This window comes from Octopus sinensis, linkage group LG6 (genome assembly GCF_006345805.1).
Source record: "Octopus sinensis linkage group LG6, ASM634580v1, whole genome shotgun sequence".
NCBI lineage: Eukaryota > Metazoa > Mollusca > Cephalopoda > Octopoda > Octopodidae > Octopus > Octopus sinensis.
The window spans coordinates 67,700,646-67,721,425 of NC_043002.1; the positions used below are offsets into that span (position 1 = coordinate 67,700,646).

General features: G+C 39.8%; 1 protein-coding gene across 2 annotated transcripts in view; it reads right to left on the reverse strand.

Annotated features, from left to right (window-relative positions):
* The window catches only part of LOC115213466 (zinc finger CCCH domain-containing protein 14), a 41,030-nt gene extending 31,249 nt beyond the window's left edge, over positions 1 to 9,781 (reverse strand). For both annotated transcript variants that reach the window (XM_029782450.2, XM_029782449.2), the window contains exons 1-4: positions 9,651 to 9,781; positions 8,504 to 8,546; positions 3,777 to 3,891; positions 2,052 to 2,092 (exon numbers count right to left, since the gene is read on the reverse strand). In XM_029782450.2, coding sequence (XP_029638310.1) covers positions 2,052 to 2,092; positions 3,777 to 3,891; positions 8,504 to 8,546; positions 9,651 to 9,686 — 235 coding nt within the window. In that variant the 5' untranslated portion in view covers positions 9,687 to 9,781. The remainder of the gene's footprint in view (positions 1 to 2,051; positions 2,093 to 3,776; positions 3,892 to 8,503; positions 8,547 to 9,650) is intronic.
* Positions 9,782 to 20,780: the final 10,999 nt, after the last annotated feature.

A 20,780-nucleotide genomic window follows, 5' to 3' on the forward strand; every position in this document is an offset into this window, starting at 1 on the left:
GGTTCAGTCCCACTGCGTGGCACCTTGGGCAAGTGTCTTCTGCTATAGCCCCGGGCCTACCAATGCCTTGTGAGTAGATTTGGTAGACGGAAACTGAAAGAAGCCTGTCGTATATATGTATATATATATATATATATGTATGTGTGTGTGTGTTTGTTTGTGTGTCTGTGTTTGTCCCCCTAGCATTGCTTGACAACTGATGCTGGTGAGTTTACGTCCCCGTCACTTAGCGGTTCGACAAAAGAGACCGATAGAATAAGTACTGGGCTTACAAAGAATAAGTCCCAGGGTCGATTTGCTCGACTAAAGGCGGTGCTCCAGTATGGCCGCAGTCAAATGACTGAAACAAGTAAAAGAGTAAAGAGAAAAAGAGTATATATTATGAGTGTGTGTTTGTGCATACCTTTGTTTAGATATCATGTGATGATTGTAAATGAGTGTCATACAAATGGTGTTGTTCCTTTCCAGGCTTCTGTAAAAAACATGCTTAGTTATGGGGGAAATATTACCATGCTTAGAAACAGGTAACGGTTGGTGACAGGAAGGGCATCTAACCATAGAAAATCCACCTCAACAAATTCTGCCTGACCTATGCAAACACGGAATAGTGAATATTAAACGATGTTCCTGCTACTGCTGATGATGATGATGATGACAACATGATCGGTGACCATCCCAACAACTGCAGCTTCATTCTCTAAATTCTCCAAGTTGAATGAGTTTGTAACACAACATCTTTGTATGTTTTCATTCTGCATGCTCTTTTCGAGGAGATTAAACTTTTTGAAGTATGATATACACAATTCATTTCAAGTAATTTCTGGTGTACCTCTCCTGCCAGTTGCCTCTTACATTTAACTCACAGCACTTGGATATTCAGGATGTATGACTTATTTTTACATTCTACATTTCATATTTCATGCACCTTTCTAAGCCGGCGACCTGGTAGAAGTGTTAGCATTAAGGTGGCGGGCTGGAAGAAACGTTAGCACTCCAGGCGAAATGCTTAGCGGTATTTCGTCTGCCGTTACATTCTGAGTTCAAATTCCGCTGAGGTCGACTTTGCCTTTCATCCTTTCATGGTCGATAAATTAAGTACCAGTTACACACTGGGGTCGATGTAATCAACTTAATCCCTTTGTCTGTCCTTGTTTGTCCCCTCTATGTTTAGCCCCCTGTGGGCAATAAAGAAATAAGAAATGTTAGCATGCTGGGCAAAATGCTTAACGGCATTTCAACTGTCTTTAACTTCTGAGTTCAAATTATGTCAAGGTCAACTTTGCCTTTCATCCTTTCGGGGACAATAAATTAAGTACCAGTTGTGTACTGGGGTCAATCTAATCAACTGGCCCCCCACCGCCAAAATTTCGGGCCTTGTGCCTAGAGTAGAAAAGATTCCATGCACCTTTCTATCTAACCCTTTAAGAGTTCTTTCAGATAATGAGGGCGTCAATGATTATCATGGTCACAGTACAACTTCAATATCTGATTTTCCAAGTTGACGTGAGTTATTCAGTCCATAAGCATATGGACAGAAGGTTGATATCTTATAACCAACACAGAAAACATGGTTAAAAACAGTGAAAAGCGGCCTCTTCATTGGTGATTAGTGTCTCTGCAATGTGTTGATACTTTTAATTTCTTTTACTTGGTTTAGTTACTAGACTGAGGCCATGCTAGGGCACTGCCCTGAAGAATTTTTAGTCAAAAGAATCAACCCCGGTACTTATTTTCTGTAAGCCTGGTACTTATTCTGTTGGGTTTACAGTGATGTAAACACACGAACACCAGTTGTCAAGCAGTGGTGGGGGACAAACACAGACACAAAGACACACACACACACACATGATGGGCTTCTTTCAGTTTCCATCTTCCAAATCCACTCACAAGGCTTTTTGGTCAGCCCAAGGCAATATAGAAGACATTTGCCCAAGGTGCCAAGTAGTGGGACTGAACTTGGAACCCTGGCACTGGGAAGCAAACTTCCTACCACAGCCACACATGGAAACAAAATGCAATGGATATAAAGCAACTGTAAAATACATTCTTACCTATAGTAATAGCTTTCAATTTATTCAGAATAGACAGCAACCTGTGAAAGGAATTGAATAAATAGAGATATAACAGAGAAAAGCTTGAAACTAAATTTGTCACTTAATATGATATTCTTACAATGTCAATACAAAAGACTTCCTTAGCAAAATATTTTGTAATTATTATAGAACAGTGATGGTGAACCTGTGAAATGTATGTCAATACATCATGGGCCTTTAGGTGTGACTTTGAAAAAACAATTCTCCCTGTAATATCCAGTATAACATCATACTTTGTGAGTAAGTTTGCTGAGAGAAACTGTCTGGAGGTCTATTGTGTGTGTGTGTGTGTGTGTGTAGTAATTATACCACTTTACAGGAAGAAGAGTGGATGTTGGTAATCTAACTGGAGCTCTAAATTTGCCACAGGGATAAATGAATATTCATCTTAGGTAGAGGTTGTGTTGTTTGTTCCTTCTTGAGCCATGCCTGGCTCATAAGGGCCGGTTTCCCAGTTTCCTTGGCGTATAGGTTCCCCACCTGGACAGGACGCCAGTCCGTTACAGGTGAGCTGCAAGATTCAGGAGGAAAGAGTGAGAGAAAGTTGTGGCGAAAGAGTCAGCAGAAGTTCGCCATCACCTTCTGCTGGAGCCGCATGGAGCTTAGGTGTTTCACTCATAAACACACACATCGCCCGGTCTGAGATTCGAACCCACGATCACTCAACCGCGAGTTCGCTGCTCTAACCACTAAGCCATGTGCCTCCACGTGTAGTAATTATACCACTTTACAGGAAAAAGAGTGGATGTTGGTAATCTAAATGGAGCTCTAAATTTGCCATAGGGATAAATGAATATTCATCATAGGCAGAGACTGTGTGGTTAAGAAGTTTGCTTCTCAACTGCATGATTCTGAGTCCAGTCCCATTGCATGGCATCTTAGGAAAGATTCTTCAACCGTAGTCTCAGCCCAACCAAAGCCTTGTGAGTGGAATTGGTAAGTGGAAACTGAAAAGTAGCCCATTATATATACGAAGGCGGTGAGCTGGCAGAAACGTTAGCACGCCGGGCGAAATGCTTACTGGTATTTTGTCTGCCGTTATGTTCTGAGTTCAAATTCCGCCGAGGTCGACTTTGCCTTTCATCCTTTCGGGGTCGATAAATAAAAGAAATATATATATACACATGTGTGTGTGTGTGTGTGTGTGTGTGTGTGTGCATGTGCGTGTGAGTGTGAGCATGAGTATGTTTGTGCGTCTCCTAGTCTCGACATAGTGTGAGAGATGTAAGTGAATGTCACTGTCAACCAAGTCATTTCCAATATACTGTGAAAACATTTCTGGCCATGAAGAAATATTGTCTGACTTGGAAACAAATGAGAGTTGGCAACAGGAAGGGCATACGGCTGTAAAACACCTACCTCAATAGATTCTAGCTGACCCACGCAAGCATGGAAAAGTGGACATTATAATGATGATGATGATCATTATTATTATTGAAACTGTTGTGTCCAACCTTCCTTGGAAACTACAGGAAATAAGTTTCCAAACTACAGTTTGGAAATAAGTTAGGGCTGACAACAGGAAAAGTAACTAGCTATAGAAAATCTGCATAAAGAAACTCTGTCTGATCTATGAACGCATTGAAAAGTGGACATTAAATGGTGATGGATAATGGATTTAGAAAAGTCACTACAACAATACAAAATATAGAACTTGCAAATCAAATTAAATTAATTACTCACCAAGCAGTAAATTTTTCAGTGCTATTGCCAAGGAATAAATGAAGATCCTCGTTCATTTGTTCCCGGGTCTTTTTATTAGCAACCATCACCATGATGTAGTCAGGTAGTTCTTCATCTATAACATAAACATCTTAATTAGAATATACAATTTGTAAATGGAATTAACTGATTATATGTCTCAACATCATTTAATCATCATTTATATTAATATATTTTGAACAGCTAGAAAAATCAATTGGTAGAGGTTTACTTCACTAGGATTAAAACAATTAGTAGGTTTTCAAATATTTTCCTTAGTTACAAAATTCAATGTCTATTTTTTTAAAAATGACTCCCTTATGAACCTAACCTGTACACTGTGTCCCTGTTGAATCCCTTCCCAACAACACAGCCTTCTAGTACCCCTCCCTCTATTTATCTCCACTCTCTACGTTCCCTCCCCTTTCGCAATCTCGCACACTTACCCACCCACTCAGCCTATCCAATCCTTGGTCCTCTTTGTGTGCACCTCCCTGAAACTTTACCATACCATCTTCTCTCCCATCCCTCTTCTACAGAAGTGGCCATGTACCTCCTTTACTGCAAGACACCTCTTTATGTTCCTCTGTTCATACTCTAAATTCCCGTCATCTGGCTCAAAGCCATCTCACTCTGCAACCATGTGGGTTCAGGTTCAATTCCACTGGGTGGCATCTCGGATAAGTGTACTTCTACTATAGCCCTAGGCTGACCCATGCCTTGTGAATGAATCTGGTAGATGGAAACAGTGTGGAAGCCTGTATGTATACTTGTGTATAGGAGTGTGCATGCTTTTGTGTTTGTGTGTATGCACTTGTATTTCTCTACCACTGTTTAATAACTGGTATTGGTTTGTTTACATCCCCATAGTGGAGGCACAATGGCCCAGTGGTTAGGGCAGTGGACTCGCTGTCTTAGGATCGCGGTTTCAATTCCCAGACCAAGCGTTGTGAGTGTTTATTGAGTGAAAAACACCTAAAGCTCCACGTGGCTCCGGCAGGGGGTGGTGATCCCTGCTGTACTCTTTCACCACACTTTCTCCCACTCTTTCTTCCTGTTTCTGTTGTACCTGTATTTCAAAGGGCCAGCCTTGTCACACTCTGTGTCACACTGAATCTCCCCGAGAACTATGTTAAGAGTACTCGTGTCTGTGGAGTGCTCGGCCACTTGCACATTAATTTCACAAGCAGGCTGTTCCATTGATCGAATCAACTGGAACACTCGTCGTCGTAACCTACGGAGTGCCAACAATATACATCCCCATAACTTAGCAGTTCAACCAAACCCCTCAAGGTAGTGTCCTAGAAAGGTTGCAGTCTAAAGATTAAAACAAGTAAAGAGCAAAATCCTTCATCAGATTAACAAATAATCTGTACAAAATAAAACCAGGCTCCCAGCAAGAGGTTATCATGACCTTGCAACACAATACCCTCAATACTTCTCCTAGATGTCAAAAACTAAAACTACACCCTCTTCTCTATCAACTTGGATGTAGTAAAAAATGTGTGTGTGTGTGCAGCAGCAACATCGTTCTAGATGTTCCAACCTAGACCCCTACAAATTACCTCTTACTAACTCAGAGACAACACACTATAAGATGTTGGGGGGGGGGGGGTGTTAGTAATAAATATCCCAGTCCTTCATTTCTATATTTAAGAGATGGGGAATTATGCACATTATTTACATTTGACGGATATTTGTCGTCATCTTGTTTGTTGTTAACACAATGTTTCAGCTGATATACCCTCCAGCCCTCATCAAGTGTCATGGGGAAATTTCGAACCTGGGTTCTCATTCTTAAGGTATTTTTCAATGTTATTACTATTATTATTATTATTATTATTATTATTCAGGTCACTGCTTGGAATTGAACTCAGAATCTTGGAGTTAGTAGCCCATGCTCTTAGCCACTATGCATATGGCATAGTGGTTAAGAGCATGGGCTACTAACCCCAAGAATCCGAGTTCGATTCCAGGCAATGCCCTGAATAACAATAATAACATTGAAAAACAAATATCGGTTAAGATACCTGTGCCAGTGGCACGTAAAAAGCACCATCCGAACATGGCTGATGCCAGCGCCACCTGACTGGCGTCCGTGTCAGTGACATGTAAAAGGCACCAACCAATCATAGCCGTTTGCTAGCCTCCTCTGGCCCCTGTGCCGGTGGCACGTAAAAAGCACCCACTACACTCACGGAGTGGTTGGCATTAGGAAGGGCATGCAGCTGTAGAAACACTGCCAGATCAGACTGGAGCCTAGCACAGCCTCCTGGCTTCCCAGACCCCAGTCGAACCATCCAACCTATGCTAGCATGGAAAACAGACGTTAAACGATGATGATGATGGTGTAAATAATGTAAATCCCAGTCCTTATCTATGGTCCAGATTACTCAAATCTCTATTTAAACTTTACTCCAAAAGTTGGAGACTGGAGATTTCATTCACCCTGATATCCACAACTTTCACATGGCTGCTATCAGTAACAGAAGCTTCTAGTTATCCTGGCACGCATCTCTCTGTCCCACACATTTAAGTACACTCTGCTTCCTCTAATCACTTGCTGACTTCTACAACTACCTATTTCTTTACTACCCACAAGGGGCTAAACACAGAGGGGACAAACAAGGACAGACAAACGGATTAAGTCGATTACATTGACCCCGAAAGGATGAAAGGCAAAGTCGACCTTGGCAGAATTTGAACTCAGAACGTAATGGCAGATAAAATACGGCTACACATTTCGCCAGGTGTGCTAACGTTTCTGCCAGCTTGCCGCCTACCATCAACTCTTGCAGCATATTTCTCCCTACACAGAGGACATCCCTTAGCTTTCATCCTTCTCCACAGTCATTACTCTCAATGCTCTTAACTCTTCTCAGCTCTCACACTCCTCAAATACTGATGCAGGTACAATGATTTTTTTTTGTGCAATCTTTGACATTTAATGCCATCTCCTACATGTATCCCTGATGGACACACTGATACTCCAAATGCTCTTGATATCTTTCTCACCTCCAAACCCAATCTCCAACAGTTCATCACCATCTCTACATCTATCAGATCATCTCACTGTTGCTCTGTTGCAAATACCAATCATACATCCACATGCTAACACAATGTTCCCACTTCTCTTGGACACTAAAGCACTTCAGAACAGCTCACCGGTGGGAGTTCCGCTGGTTCTATACTTAATGTCTCTAGGAGCAAATGCACTTCATTCCTAATCTCAGAAGCAATAAGGTAACTGGCTGAAACCAGCTTCTAAAGTATGTATCTCCACTTTACCTTGCAACCAAAATTCACAGCTGAAGTGGTTTATGCATAACAGCACAACAGCAATTCAGACAAGAAAATTACAGGCTATATAACACTTGGACAAAATTACTCGCCCCTACAAACTGCACCTGACAGTATAAGTCCAGTAACACCACTAACCAAACTGCAAGGATACCTCTGTGTTTAGCACAGCCTTCAAACTCTCTCCCTTCCAAATTGCAGTCAAATATTAATATCCTTTACCAAAAGACTCCCTACCAAGTTTGCAGAATCCTTACTTTCTTCCATTTCTCAACCATGAAGGGTCTGTTGGTGATTCTCCTGGAGAGTAAACTTTCATATTCATTGTCTACCTTGCAGCCAATTCCAACTCCACACAGCATACACTCAGTAAATCTTCTCCAGAATTATTTCTTTCTATGTTAAACACATAACATCCTCTGCTTGCTTCAACCAACAAAGCCACTGGCCCTGATAATATCCTTTTCATTATCTTCAAACAATGCATCTAAGTTAGCCCCTATTCTTACCAAACTCACCCATCACTCTCTTTACAATGTCCCAGTCTTTGGAAACAAGATTTTTCAAACAATTTTGTTGTTCCCCTCCATACAATACATGAACAACTTTCTCACTCACTCCTCTGATACCACCCTTCCTTCTCTCCTTCATAACTTTCCACATCCAAACATACACAAGCAACCTAAACATCTCACACCACATTTGTACTAACTTCATGAATAGAAATGTTGGAAACATCCTCCAATGGTATTATGTCTTTTTTATCTCCTTCACAATTGCTTCAAATGTTAGAACACACCAATTGAGGATCTCTCTTAGTGAATGCACATTCACAACAGAGCAATGATCACATCTGACCATCCTCTTCAAGACTTTAAACCTTAATAACTACTGACCTTTTTCTGAGACTCTTCACGAAGCTTAGCTGTCACCCACAATGGAGCACTGTTCCTACATTTGGAACGATGTTGCTGCTACAAACACAGATATCTTTTACTACGTCTAAAGGCCATTTGACTGAAATATACTCTGACCTCCGAGCCACAAACGTTGCTATCTCCTACAACAATGGCCTCTGTTCCTCAGAGCTGGCTGCTATCATGCCACCTTTACTTAGGCACTCCCCATTCAATTGATCTCTTCCTCTTGTTACCCATGTTCTATCTCTTTCCCATATCCCACCCAATCGTTTCTCTTCAGAAGGTCAATCCTCTGAAATTCCTACCTTTTACGAATTCTTAGTCATTAACTTACAACCCTTCAAGAGAAAAGTCAACACCATGACTCCATGTCTTTCACCAATCTCTGAGAGCTCCATACTCCAGATGAAACCAAATAATAATATAAAACGTCTCCTTCATTTGTTTATATACTTTTCCTATAGATTTACCAAATGTATGATTGCTTACCTTCATAGGCACCCAGTTCCACAAGCTTCGTCTTGATGGCAGACTACAAGATAAACCACATCATTTCGTTAATAAATTATATGTAAAAGAGTAAGTTTATTATAATTTAAATCATAATGCTGGAAGTAACAAGCCAAAATATTTTAAATACATAAAAATGCAAATATTGACGAGCTTTCTTCTTAAATCCATGACAGAATTATACGAAGTCGTCTGGACACAGAACAAAACCAAACTCTATGGAATTCCTCAAAATACTGCTCTGATCAGTACTTCTATCAGTTGATCTTTTGCAGTATGTGCAGAAACCATCTTCTAAAGATGCACCTAGATGTTAGCCTATTATTCTACCTTAGTAGTATTTACGTGTTTGGATATAAAAAAAAAAAAACAGGCAGTTTTAGTTATGTTAACTAACAATAATCGCTGATCATTGTTAGACTTGTTAATGTAGAAACCAAATCCAATACGAGATCATTTTGATTCAGTTTTTACTTCTTAGGTCGCTGAAACTAAGGACGGATCGACCATGTTATACTATCGGACAGTATACATACTCAATATATAAACACAACTGACTTATTTTTTTTATTATTATTTACAGATTACGGGAAGGGCAGAGAGTGGGAAAACTACCACAGTTCAATTTATATAATTATGTCCCAGCCTAATTCTTTTTAAAATCCCAAGTTCACTTCTTACATAAAACCATATTCTATTATACATTTGTCCAATCTGAGAGCGTGTGTATCATGTATATATATATATATATATATATATATATATATATATATATAGGTGAGAAAGTTGGTATATATATATATATATATATAAGGTACATATTACACACATACAAACATTACATTATAAGTTATCTATTATCGGGAGGATATGTGTGTAAATACATTCCTTTGAGAGATCTTATAATTAAAATATTCCAGATCTGATAAATTTTGTTAACTTTATAAATAATATATATATATACACACACACACATATATTGATTCTTTACATTCATCATCATCACCCTAAGTCTGTAGAATCTACGTCGATCAGTAATAATACTACGGTGTCCACGCTTTAAAAAAAAAATCGGGTTAAAATGTCACATTTTACAGAATTAGTTTAAAAAATATTTTACTCATACCCTTATTTTTTGACTTATCTCGTTTCCTATTTCCATTTAGGATAGGTTTGATAACTTTTTAGAAAGGAAATATAAGCTTATATATTAACAAGGTAAAGTGTACAGGTTTCTTACTAATAGAGCAGTTTTTGTGTCTAACGAACCTCATGTGAATTACGAGATTCGACCACTCATACACAAAGGTCTTCAACCGAATGTACAGGTGTATTAAGTTTATTGCTCAGAAATTAAATATTTAAGATACCGAACCTCGTGAAGAAAGCAATGAGCAAATTGCAAGAACATTAACAAAAATAAATGGGATAAATAATATATTTTTTTAGCTTTTTAATGCGTCTTGCAGTAAATATGTTAACACTAACTTACGTTTTTTCTTTTATTTTTTAAGAATTTTGTACGTTTTATTTTCCACATTAATGTAGTTCAACTAGATCTTAAAATTTTCAGAAAATATAAGAACAGATATTTTTAAAGTTTAGTATATTTCTAATATGTCACCACCTAATAAGGTCAATAAAAGTTTTATCTATTTTGCGACTGTATTGAAATTTTCAAAGCTTAATGCCAAAATATCTACTAATTGCTTCAGTTTATTTTCCTATTATATTTTATATATCAATTATTATTTGCGAAATATAGCCTAGTTATGTTAGTCATATCTTCGTCTCCAAGTATAACTGTTGTTGCCAACGTCAACGAAGAAGGTTTTGAAGTTGTTGCTTGACATGCTCTAAATAATAGTCAAATCTGCCTGACGTCTCACCCTACTGTCTTGACGTAAAAAGTGAAGAATTACATTTTGACACTTGTTCTTTGGAAAGAAAAGAAAATATATAAAGGCCAATGCTAGGGTTCCTAAGAAAAGAAAATACATAAAGGCCAACACTGGGGTTCCTAAGAAGCCATGAGATAATATATATCGGGAAAGTAAAAGACTAGATGATTATGGTTGAAATGCCTTCTTGATCAGGATTGGTCTACGGCTAAACTATAACGAAAGCACCGCTGTTGTTGCTAATAATTTATTCTTGGCTACAAATTCCATAAAAGAATGATTGAAGACGGTCAGATACTAAAAACCTTTAAATAAACAAGGTTGGTGCGAGGAAAAAGAAATACAAAAAAACAAACAAATGGTCCCATTTCCAGCGTTCTCCTCGAAACCGTTTCCATAGTTTCTGTTTATTTATTTATTTATGTTACATTGTACGCTGAGTTCAGTGATGCACAGCTTTGTATTACCTCTCAAATTTTCAAAGCGTTTATGACTGGTTATTTATTAAAATGATTGCAGTTTCCCTGCAAAAAACAAGTTTTGTGCTCTTATTTAACAAGCTAGAGTCATTGCACTTTGGGAAGAAACTGTAAAGAAAGAAAATATAAAAGAAATACAAAATGGCTGACGGTTAGTAAGGAGAGACACAAATAAGAAAGAAGAAAGCAAAGGACCTCTGATGCGGTCACAGGAGTGTGACGAAAGAACTCTGGCCGAAATAAGATCAAGATTAATGTAAAAAATAAATAAAACTGAAGCAAAGAAAATATAATCTTATATTTATCGCGTTTAGAGGAAAAAGGGATCTTTTCAAGTGCCGAGAAAGAAATGCTGGCATAGATTTATAGGACCTATTTTGCATAAAGCATAAACAATGATTTGAATATTGGCAATTAATTTCAACATTTGAATTTAAGGAGCCTTCAATTATACCTGCCAGATCTTGGAATATTCTTGTAGGTCTCATATTATTTTGATCCCATGATTACACCAAATTTTTTTTGTCATGATTGAAAAGAATTTATCACATTAGTTATGAACCTTTGAAAAAAGCTAGGATCTTTTCAAAATGAAAAGATCCAAAAGCTACACTGCAGTTTTCATATGCCATGTAATCCGTACTTCTGCACAACTATCATGTCTCTTCTTTTAAACCCAGAAAAAAATCCAAACTTTATAGCATCCATCTAAACACTGCTCTGAACAACTACTTTCATCATCATCATCATCATCATCGTTTAACGTCCGCTTTCCATGCTAGCATGGGTTGGACGATTTGACTGAGGACTGGCGAACCAGATGGCTGCACCAAGCTCCAATCTGATCTGGCAGAGTTTCCACAGCTGGATGCCCTTCCTAATGCCAACCACTCCAAGAGTGTAGTGGGTGCTTTTACGTGCCACCGGCACGAGGGCCAGTTAGGCGGTACTGGCAACGGCCATACTCAAATAGTGTTTCTTATGTGCCACCTGCATAGGAGCCAGTCTAGTGGCACTGGCAACGACCTCACTTGAATGTTTTTCACATGTCATTGGCACAAGGGCCAGTAAGGCAACGCTAGTAATGATCACGCTCAAATGGTGCATTTTATGTGCCACCAGCACGGAAGCTAGTCAGCTTCTCTGGCTCTCATCAATTGTGCTCTCATCAATTGATATTGTGCTCTCATCAATTGATATTGTTTTGTTCTTTTACTTGTTTCAGTCATTTGATTGTGGCCATACTGGAGTACTGCCTTTAGTCGAATAAATTGACCCCAGGACTTACTCTTTGTAAGCCTGGTACTTATTCTATTGGTCTCTTTTGCCGAACAGCTAAGTTACAGGGACATAAACACACCATCAGTTGTCAAGCAATGGTGGAAGGACAAACACAGACACACAAATACATACATACACACATATATGTATGATGGGTTTCTTTCAGATTCTATCAACCAAATCCACTCACAAGGCTTTGGTCAGCCTGAGGCTTTAGTGTAAGGTGCCCAAGGTGCCACACAATATATTGATATGTTGATATTAACATAAACACGGAGAGTTGTAGCATTATTACAGTATCACAATATTAACCACACCATCAGATGTTGTTATACACCGCTGATCATAATGCACTTCCAATTCTGTCTTGTTTGCGTCATTCTTTTCCACCTGAACCCAAATTGTTTGACCAAATAATCTTCCCATCGTCATGGAAGCCTTTCAAGTAGCCTATTCCCATCTCTTGGATACCACTCAGCAACTGCATGGATCCAGCTGTTGTTTGTGAACCTTGCAACATGTTCGACACAACGGATCTTATGCTTTTGGTACTCTGTGATCACGTCAATCACTCTACTCCATTCTCGAATTTTCTCATCTCAAATATGCTCTCTTAACGATACTCCTAGCATGAATCTTTCCATGGCTCTTTGCAGTGTAGCCAATTGATATTCTGTCTTCTTCGTAGTAGCCTATATGTCTCTTGTGTATCAGAGCACAAGTTGGACTGTGCTGCTGAAGAGTCTGGCATGTATGGCATTATATAAATATTATTATTTCTCCATTCAAAGCTATGTCAGAATTGATGTGGCTAAGGAAGCAAAACATACATTTGAAATGAAAACCAATAATTATACATCAAATGGTATAACCCTAATTCTAACCCTAACCGCAAATAGCAATGAAGGGTCCAACCTAAAATATCAGGTTCTCCTCTTCCTCTCAGTAAACTAATTTATTCTATGTTGTGAACTTTTTGTGCTTACTATTTGCCAAAGCAGACATTCACAAGTTACTCTGAATTTTGTTTACTTAAGACAGTTTTTAACTCAGTTCTAAAGAGTGATTGACCTATTAACATAATATTATTTTGATTGGTATTATAGCAGAGATACCAGCAGAGTCCCAGACACAAAACGCAGCTGCTTAGGAATTGAACCTGAATAACTGTGACTGAATGTGAAAGCAAGCTTAAAGACCCAAACAGGATTTCATCAGGGATTGATGATATCACCCAACAGCTAACATTAAGAAGTTTTTATCAACAGTCGTGCAGACCAGCAAAATTGCAAGAGACCCAGCTGATGCTTAACTTGTTAGAACCTCAGTTGTAAACAGCATATTGGAATGTCGTTAACAATTTTGTCTTTGGAACCCTTTCTTCGATGGCCATTAGGTATATGACCAATGGTTGGGACACAGCTAGTCAACTTGCTGCAGGAACTTAAGCCACTCAACTTTTGCTACTGACTTCAACAATCAACTTTCATTGCTGGCAACAGTCATTGTTGCAAAGACAATTTTTTTTTTACGTATTAATGGTAAATCTATTTTTTCATATTTGGACTTCACAGATTATTTTTTTCTGTCAACCAACTAAATATTTTGTCATTATAGTATACATTGTAATATTTCCACTAACTTTTATTGTAATTTGGAGTCTAATACCCATGTGAATATTGGACATTGCCAGTTACAATGAAGTTTTGTTTTAATTTATAAAAGCTACAGTTGAGCATAACACTTCCAACTCTACATTTTCGATGAGAAGAAGGCAAACAAATTTCAAGTAATCATCATCATCATCGTTTAACATCTGCTTTCCATGTTGGCATGGGTTGGACGATTTGACTGAGGACTGGCGAACAAGATGGCTGCACCAGGCTCCAATCGGATCTGGCAGAGTTTCTATGGCTTGATGCCCTTCCTAACACCAACCACTCCAAGAGTGTAGTGGGTACTTTGACGTTCCACCGGCACGAGGGCCAGTTAGGCGGTACTGGCAATGGCCGCACTCAAATGGTGTTTTTTACGTGCCACCTTCACAGGAGTCAGTCCAGCAGCACTGGCAACAACCTCACTCAAATGTTTTTCAATGTGCCAGTAAGGTTACACTGGTAATGATCACGCTCAAATGGTGCTAGACACCTGTAACTTTAGTTATAGTGATATATATGTAATGGTTATGTTGTTCCTTGCAGTCGAGGGTCACCAATTTGTAGCAGTTGTTGTTAAGGTGTTGGTTGCCAGAATGCAAGATGGAAGAAGAACAATGATCAAGGTTGTAAAGAAATATTTATTTACCGTTACTTTAATATATACCATACCACAACGGGTAGATTAGTGTAATAGTATAACACAGTTCGTAAAGCATGCAAGGTAAAAAGAGTTAATTTTGACCTATATATGTGTGAACACGATCTCATAGTAGTATATAGAGAGAGATATGGTAATGTTGCAGAAAAAAAAATATTGAGCTAATGAAAGTGAGAGAATGTGGACCAAGACAGCTTCTACATTGGTTAATTCCATAGTTGTCACTCTGTGAAATTACCTCAATTGAGACAGCATTTCGCTTGAGCCAGTCAGCTGCCTCTCTGTCAGTCACTCTCATTAACTGAGCCAATGACTGATATTTGGCTTATGGAGTTCTTGTTTTTTAAACTATCCAAAACTAGTCAGAAGGATAGACATATTGTTGAGAACAACAGATTTCGTTCAAGGTCTATCATCTCTATTCTAGCCCCTGGCGGCCTAGAAGAGGTTAGAAGTGTCAAGAGGCGAAGACATTATTCTGGCTTAGCGAAGGCATCTGGCAAATGTAACTGCTGTCACTCACAGAAATACCATTGCTTTACTGTGAGAAAAGTACTGTTGAACTGTTAATTGAAATTTGGCTATCGAGGATCAAATCCACGCTATGCTTGCATGAAGTTCACTCCATATATATAATTATGCTCATGTTGACCAACTTCAATCTTGTGATTTTATTCATGTTTAATAAGGCGGCGAGCTGACAGAAATGTTAGCATGCTGGGCAAAATGCTTAGCGGTATTTCATCTATCTTTACATTTTGAGTTCAAATTCCACTGAGGTCGACTTTACCTTTCATCCTTTCGGGATCAGTTGCATCCTGGGGTCGATCTAATTGACTGGTTCCCTCTCTAAAAATTTCAGGCCTTGTGCCTAGAGTAGAAAAGTATGTATTTAGCGCAAAGGCGGCAAGCTGGCAGAAACGTTAGCATGCCGGGTGAAATGCTTTTGAGTTCACATTCTGCTGAGGTCAACTTTGCCTTTCATCCTCTTGAAGTTGATAAATAAAGTACCAGTTGCATCCTAGGGTCGATCTAATTGACTGGCTCCTCCCCAATAATGTTGGGTCTTGTGCCTATAGTAGAAAAGGATATTATTCATGTTTAGTGAGAAATTGAATTAAATACGAATACTTTATATAGGCAGTATTCAATGATTTGTTTCCTGCATCTATCTTGTATCTTTTACCTGTTTCATTCATTTGACTACAGCCAAACAAATCGACCTCAGGCCTTTTTTAAGCTTAGTACTTATTCTATCAGTTCTTTGCCGAACTGCTAAGTTATGGGGATTGTAAACACACCAACACCAGTTGTCAATTGGCAGTGGGGAATAAACACAGACATAAAGACACATACTGAGATGTATATATATATATATATCATCATCATCATCATCATCGTTTAACGTCCGCTTTCCGCGCTAGCACGGGTTGGACGGTTCGACCGGGTCTGGGAAGCCAGGGGCCACTCCAGGCTCCAGTCTGAATCTGGCAGAGTTTCTACGGCTGGATGCCCTTCCTAACGCCAACCACTCCGTGAGTGGATTGGGTGCTTTTTACGTGCCACCTGCACAGGGGCCGGAGGGTCCGGCATCGGTCACGATCGGTTCGAGCATTTTAACGTGTCAGCGGCACGGGGGCAACGAGGTCCGGGGTACTTTGGGGATCGGGGTACTTTGGGGATCCAGGGTACTTTGGGGATCCGGGGTACTTAGAATGGGTAGGGGGTATGTGGAATTGCTGCAGAAAGCAGCCCGGGTCTTTGTAGTCACAGCATATCTCCAGAGATCTCGGTCCTTCGCCATTGCCTCAGTGAGGCCCAATGCTCTGAGGTCATGCTTGACCACCTCATCCCATGTCTTCCTGGGTCTACCTCTCCCCCTGATACCTTCAACTGTTTGGGAGTGGCACTTCTTCACACATCTCTCTTCATCCATCCGCAGCACATGACCATACCATCGCAAGCGTCGCTCTTGCACACCACATCTGATGCTTCTTATATCCAGCATTTCTCTCAGGATGCTTACACTCTGTCTTGCGTGCACACTGACACTACACATCCAGCGGATCATGCTAGCTTCATTTCTTTCAAGTCTACGCATGTCTTCTGCAGTCACAGCCCAAGTTTCATTACCGTGAAGCATGGCAGTTCGCACACATGCATCATACAATCTACCTTTTGCTCTGAGAGAGAGACCTTTTGTTGCCAGTAGGGGTAGGAGCTTTCTGAACTTTGCCCAGGCTATTCGTATTCTAGTGGTGATACTCTCTGTGCATCCACCTCCGCTACTAACTTGGTCACCCAGGTAGCGGAAACTATCAACTACTTCTAGTTTCTCTCCCTGGAGTGTGATGGAATCTGTTTTCTGAGTGTCTGTTGTGTCTATTGTCCCTGTGCATCTGCCGCACATGAAAGCTATCTTATCTGTTAATTTCCCTTTAATGTTGCTGCACCTCTTATGTGTCCATAACTTACATTGGGTGCATCTTATGGAGTTTCTACCTGTACCTTTCCTACAGGTTGAGCAGGGCCACCTACCCGAGGGGATGTGTGCTGAGTACCTCTTGCTGCTTACTAATACTTTGGTCTTTGCTACATTTATTCTAAGGCCCTTTGATTCCAACCCTTGCTTCCACACCCGAAATTTCTCTTCTAGTTCCGGTAGTGATTCTGCTATGAGAGCTAGGTCATCGGCATAGAGGAGCTCCCAGGGGCATCCCGTTTTGAATTCCTCTGTTATTGCCTGAAGGACTATGATGAATAAAAGGGGACTGAGGGCTGAGCCCTGGTGCACACCTACTTCTACCCGGAATTCTTCACTATATTCGTTGCCAATCCTAACCTTGCTGACAGCCTCTCTGTATAGAGCCTGTACAGCCCTTATTAGCCATTCTTCAAATTCCAGTTTCCGCATCGACCACCAGATAAGGGAACGGGGAACCCTGTCAAAGGCTTTCTCCAAGTCTACAAAAGCTATGTAGAGGGGTTTATCTTTAGCTAGGTACTTCTCCTGCAGTTGTCGGACCAGGAATATAGCATCAGTGGTGCTTCTACCTGGTACAAAACCGAACTGCATTTCATCTAAACAAATTCTCTCCCTAATGAGATTGGTTATGACCTTCTCTGAGACCTTCATCACCTGGTCCAACAGTTTGATACCTCTGTAGCTATTTCTATCTAGAGCATCACCCTTACCCTTGTAGCAGTTGACTATGGTGCTGCTGCACCAGTCATTGGGTATGACTCCATTGTGAACTACCTGGTTTACAATGCGGGTGACTATGGCATAGCCCACATAGCCAGCTGTTTTAAGCATTTCAGCAGTGATTCCTGATAGGCCAGGGGCTTTGCCTGGTTTCATATCCTTAATTGCCTTATCTACAAGGGAGCTGTCTATTCGGGTAGCTGGTCCCTCTACTGGGTCAACATTTGGCAGGCTCTCCTCCTCCCATTCATTCTCCTCATATATATATATATATATATATAGAGAGAGAGAGAGAGAGAGAAAGAGATAGATAGATAGATAGATAGATATGTGTGTATGATGGGCGTTTTTAGTTTCCATTTATCAATTACATTCACATGGCTTTGGTCGGACCAAGGCTGTTGTAGAAGACTCTTGCTCAAGGAGCCACACAGTGGGACTGAACCCAGAACCATGTAGTTGAGAAGCAAGCTTCTTACCACACAGCCATGCCTACCAGAGTATTTCTCTCATATTTCTTTTTTTTATTTCTGAGATTTAGCAAGATTTAAAACCGAATCTACAAATAGCCAAGTTAAAATTACAGTTTAGTAACATCTTTTTCACATGATTGACTGAGTAATGGACCAATCAGCAGCCAGACATTACATGATGCATCTTCCTAGAAACCTCCAGAATATTCTACTAACAAGGTCTATAAAATAGGCATGTTTTGAGCACCAAACTTCAGTTTGTTGCTGTCTGCAGCTAAGCTAACCACATATTCATTTTTGCTGCTTTTTTCAGCCACTTCACCAATCCTTTCTCTCGTGTTATTCCACAGGAATTCTCCCTTTGCTTTGCTTTTCCTGCAGTTGTCAACTATAGTTACTCAAAAAGAATATCATCTGAATCAACCTCACTGTCCTGGTCTTGGAGGGCTTGCAAAACACACAGGCATAACCCTTTCATCTAGCTGTGTGTGCCATGCTTATAAATATCAATCATTGGCCTCTATGACAAATTCTGAAGATTCATTAATTTTCTTGGGGACGATACAGCAGTGGCTCCTGTTGTCTTCTGCCAGTGTATTTACAGTTTAAGTCTGCAAGTCTCCTGCTTTCTCAGGTTTACCCTTGAGGCACAGTGCCTGGTTTAGTTTAGGTAACCTCAAAATATTTAGTAAGTATAGGGGTGAGTTAGAAAGTAATGCAATTTTTATTTGCATTACTTTCTGGCAGAAAAAGATAAAAACATTTTTTTAAAATTTGACAGCAAATTTTATATTTGTCTGTTTCAGTCGGTAACACATCAAAGCACACATACACACACACACACAACATATTCTCAATATTCAACTGGCAGTTTTTACACGCTATATATATATATATATATATATATAATATATATATATATATATATATATATACTAGCAGTATCGCCCGGCGTTGCTCGGATTTGTAAGGGAAATAAATATATAAGCATTTTTAGAGAGTTACTTTCCTAATAGATGCCAATTCGGGCTTTCTTAGCCATTTCTGTTTTGGTGTCTTCAAGCCATGAAGTCGTTGTTCTAAAAGAACGCTGGTCTCCTTGACAACGCTTTACGACGTTGATTTCCTTACACTCCCTTCCCCACAGCTTCACGTGGGAGGGAAGAAGGGGGAGAAGCAAACAGGTGCAGGTGTGACCATGGACGCCAACTCCGCCGCCATCGACACACGAAAAATTATGCATTAAAATGGAATGAAAAATGATGTTAAATTATTTTTTAAATCGTAGACGCGCGCTAATACTCAGACGGGCTCGATATGAATCACGGCTATAAGATACCCGAATTTGGTTAAACTGCACCGCAAAATGTGGGAGTAGTTAGGAATCTAAATCGAAGGGGACAGACACTCACACAACTACAGTTTTATATATATAGGCGGCGAGCTGGCAGAAACGTTAGCACGCCGGGCGAAATGCGTAGCCGTATTTCGTCTGTCGTTACGTTGTGAGTTCAAATTCCGCCGAGGTCGACTTTGCATTTCATCCTTTCAGGGTCGATAAATAAAGTACCAGTTACGCACTGGGGTCGATGTAATCGACTTAATCCCTATGTCTGTCCTTGTTTGTCCCCTCTATGTTTAACCCCTTGTGGGCAATAAAGAAATATATATAGATATATATATATACTAGCAGTATCGCCCGGCGTTGCTCGGATTTGTAAGGGAAATAAATATATAAGCATTTTTAGAGAGTTACTTTCCTTATAGATGCCAATTCGGGCTTTCTTAGCCATTTCTGTTTTGGTGTCTTCAAGCCATGAAGTCGTTGTTCTAAAAGAACGCTGGTCTCCTTGACAACGCTTTACGACGTTGATTTCCTTAAACTCCCTTCCCTACAGCTTCACGAGGGAGGGAAGAATGGGGAGAAGCAAACAGGTGCAGGTGTGACCATGGACGCCAACTCCGCCGCCATCGACACACGAAAAATTATGCATTAAAATGGAATAAAAAAACGATGTTAAATTATTTTTTAAATCGTAGACTCATCGTTGACGCGCGCTAATACTCAGACGGGCTCGATATGAATCACGACTATAAGATACCCGAATTTGGTTAAACTGCACCGCAAAATGTGGGAGGAGTTAGGAATCTAAATCGAAGGGGACAGACACTCACACAACTAGAGTTTTATATATATAGATATATATAGAGAGAAAAAAAAATAGCATAAGCAACACTATACGAAGAGACATAACAAAGAGATACGTCTGTATATTTTAAATTACCTCCCTTTAATCTAGTTCGGCCTGACTCGAAGCCAAACGAATTGGAATTGTAAACGTCCATCCTAGCAAACAAAAAAGTGGACGTAAAACGATAATAAATGAATAAATAACACACAAATTTCTATTCCATGTTATAGAGATAATGTTATTTTCCATGACTGTGCTTCAAAGAGAAATTATAATTGAGTTGTCAAGGCTATTTTTTTTATCGTCAGCAGGTAGGGTTATACCGAGAGCGTAGCTGCTAGAATAATAGGCAGGGCAAAGTTCAGAGAGCTTCTACCTTTGTCGGTTAGAAAGGGCCTCTCTCTCTCTC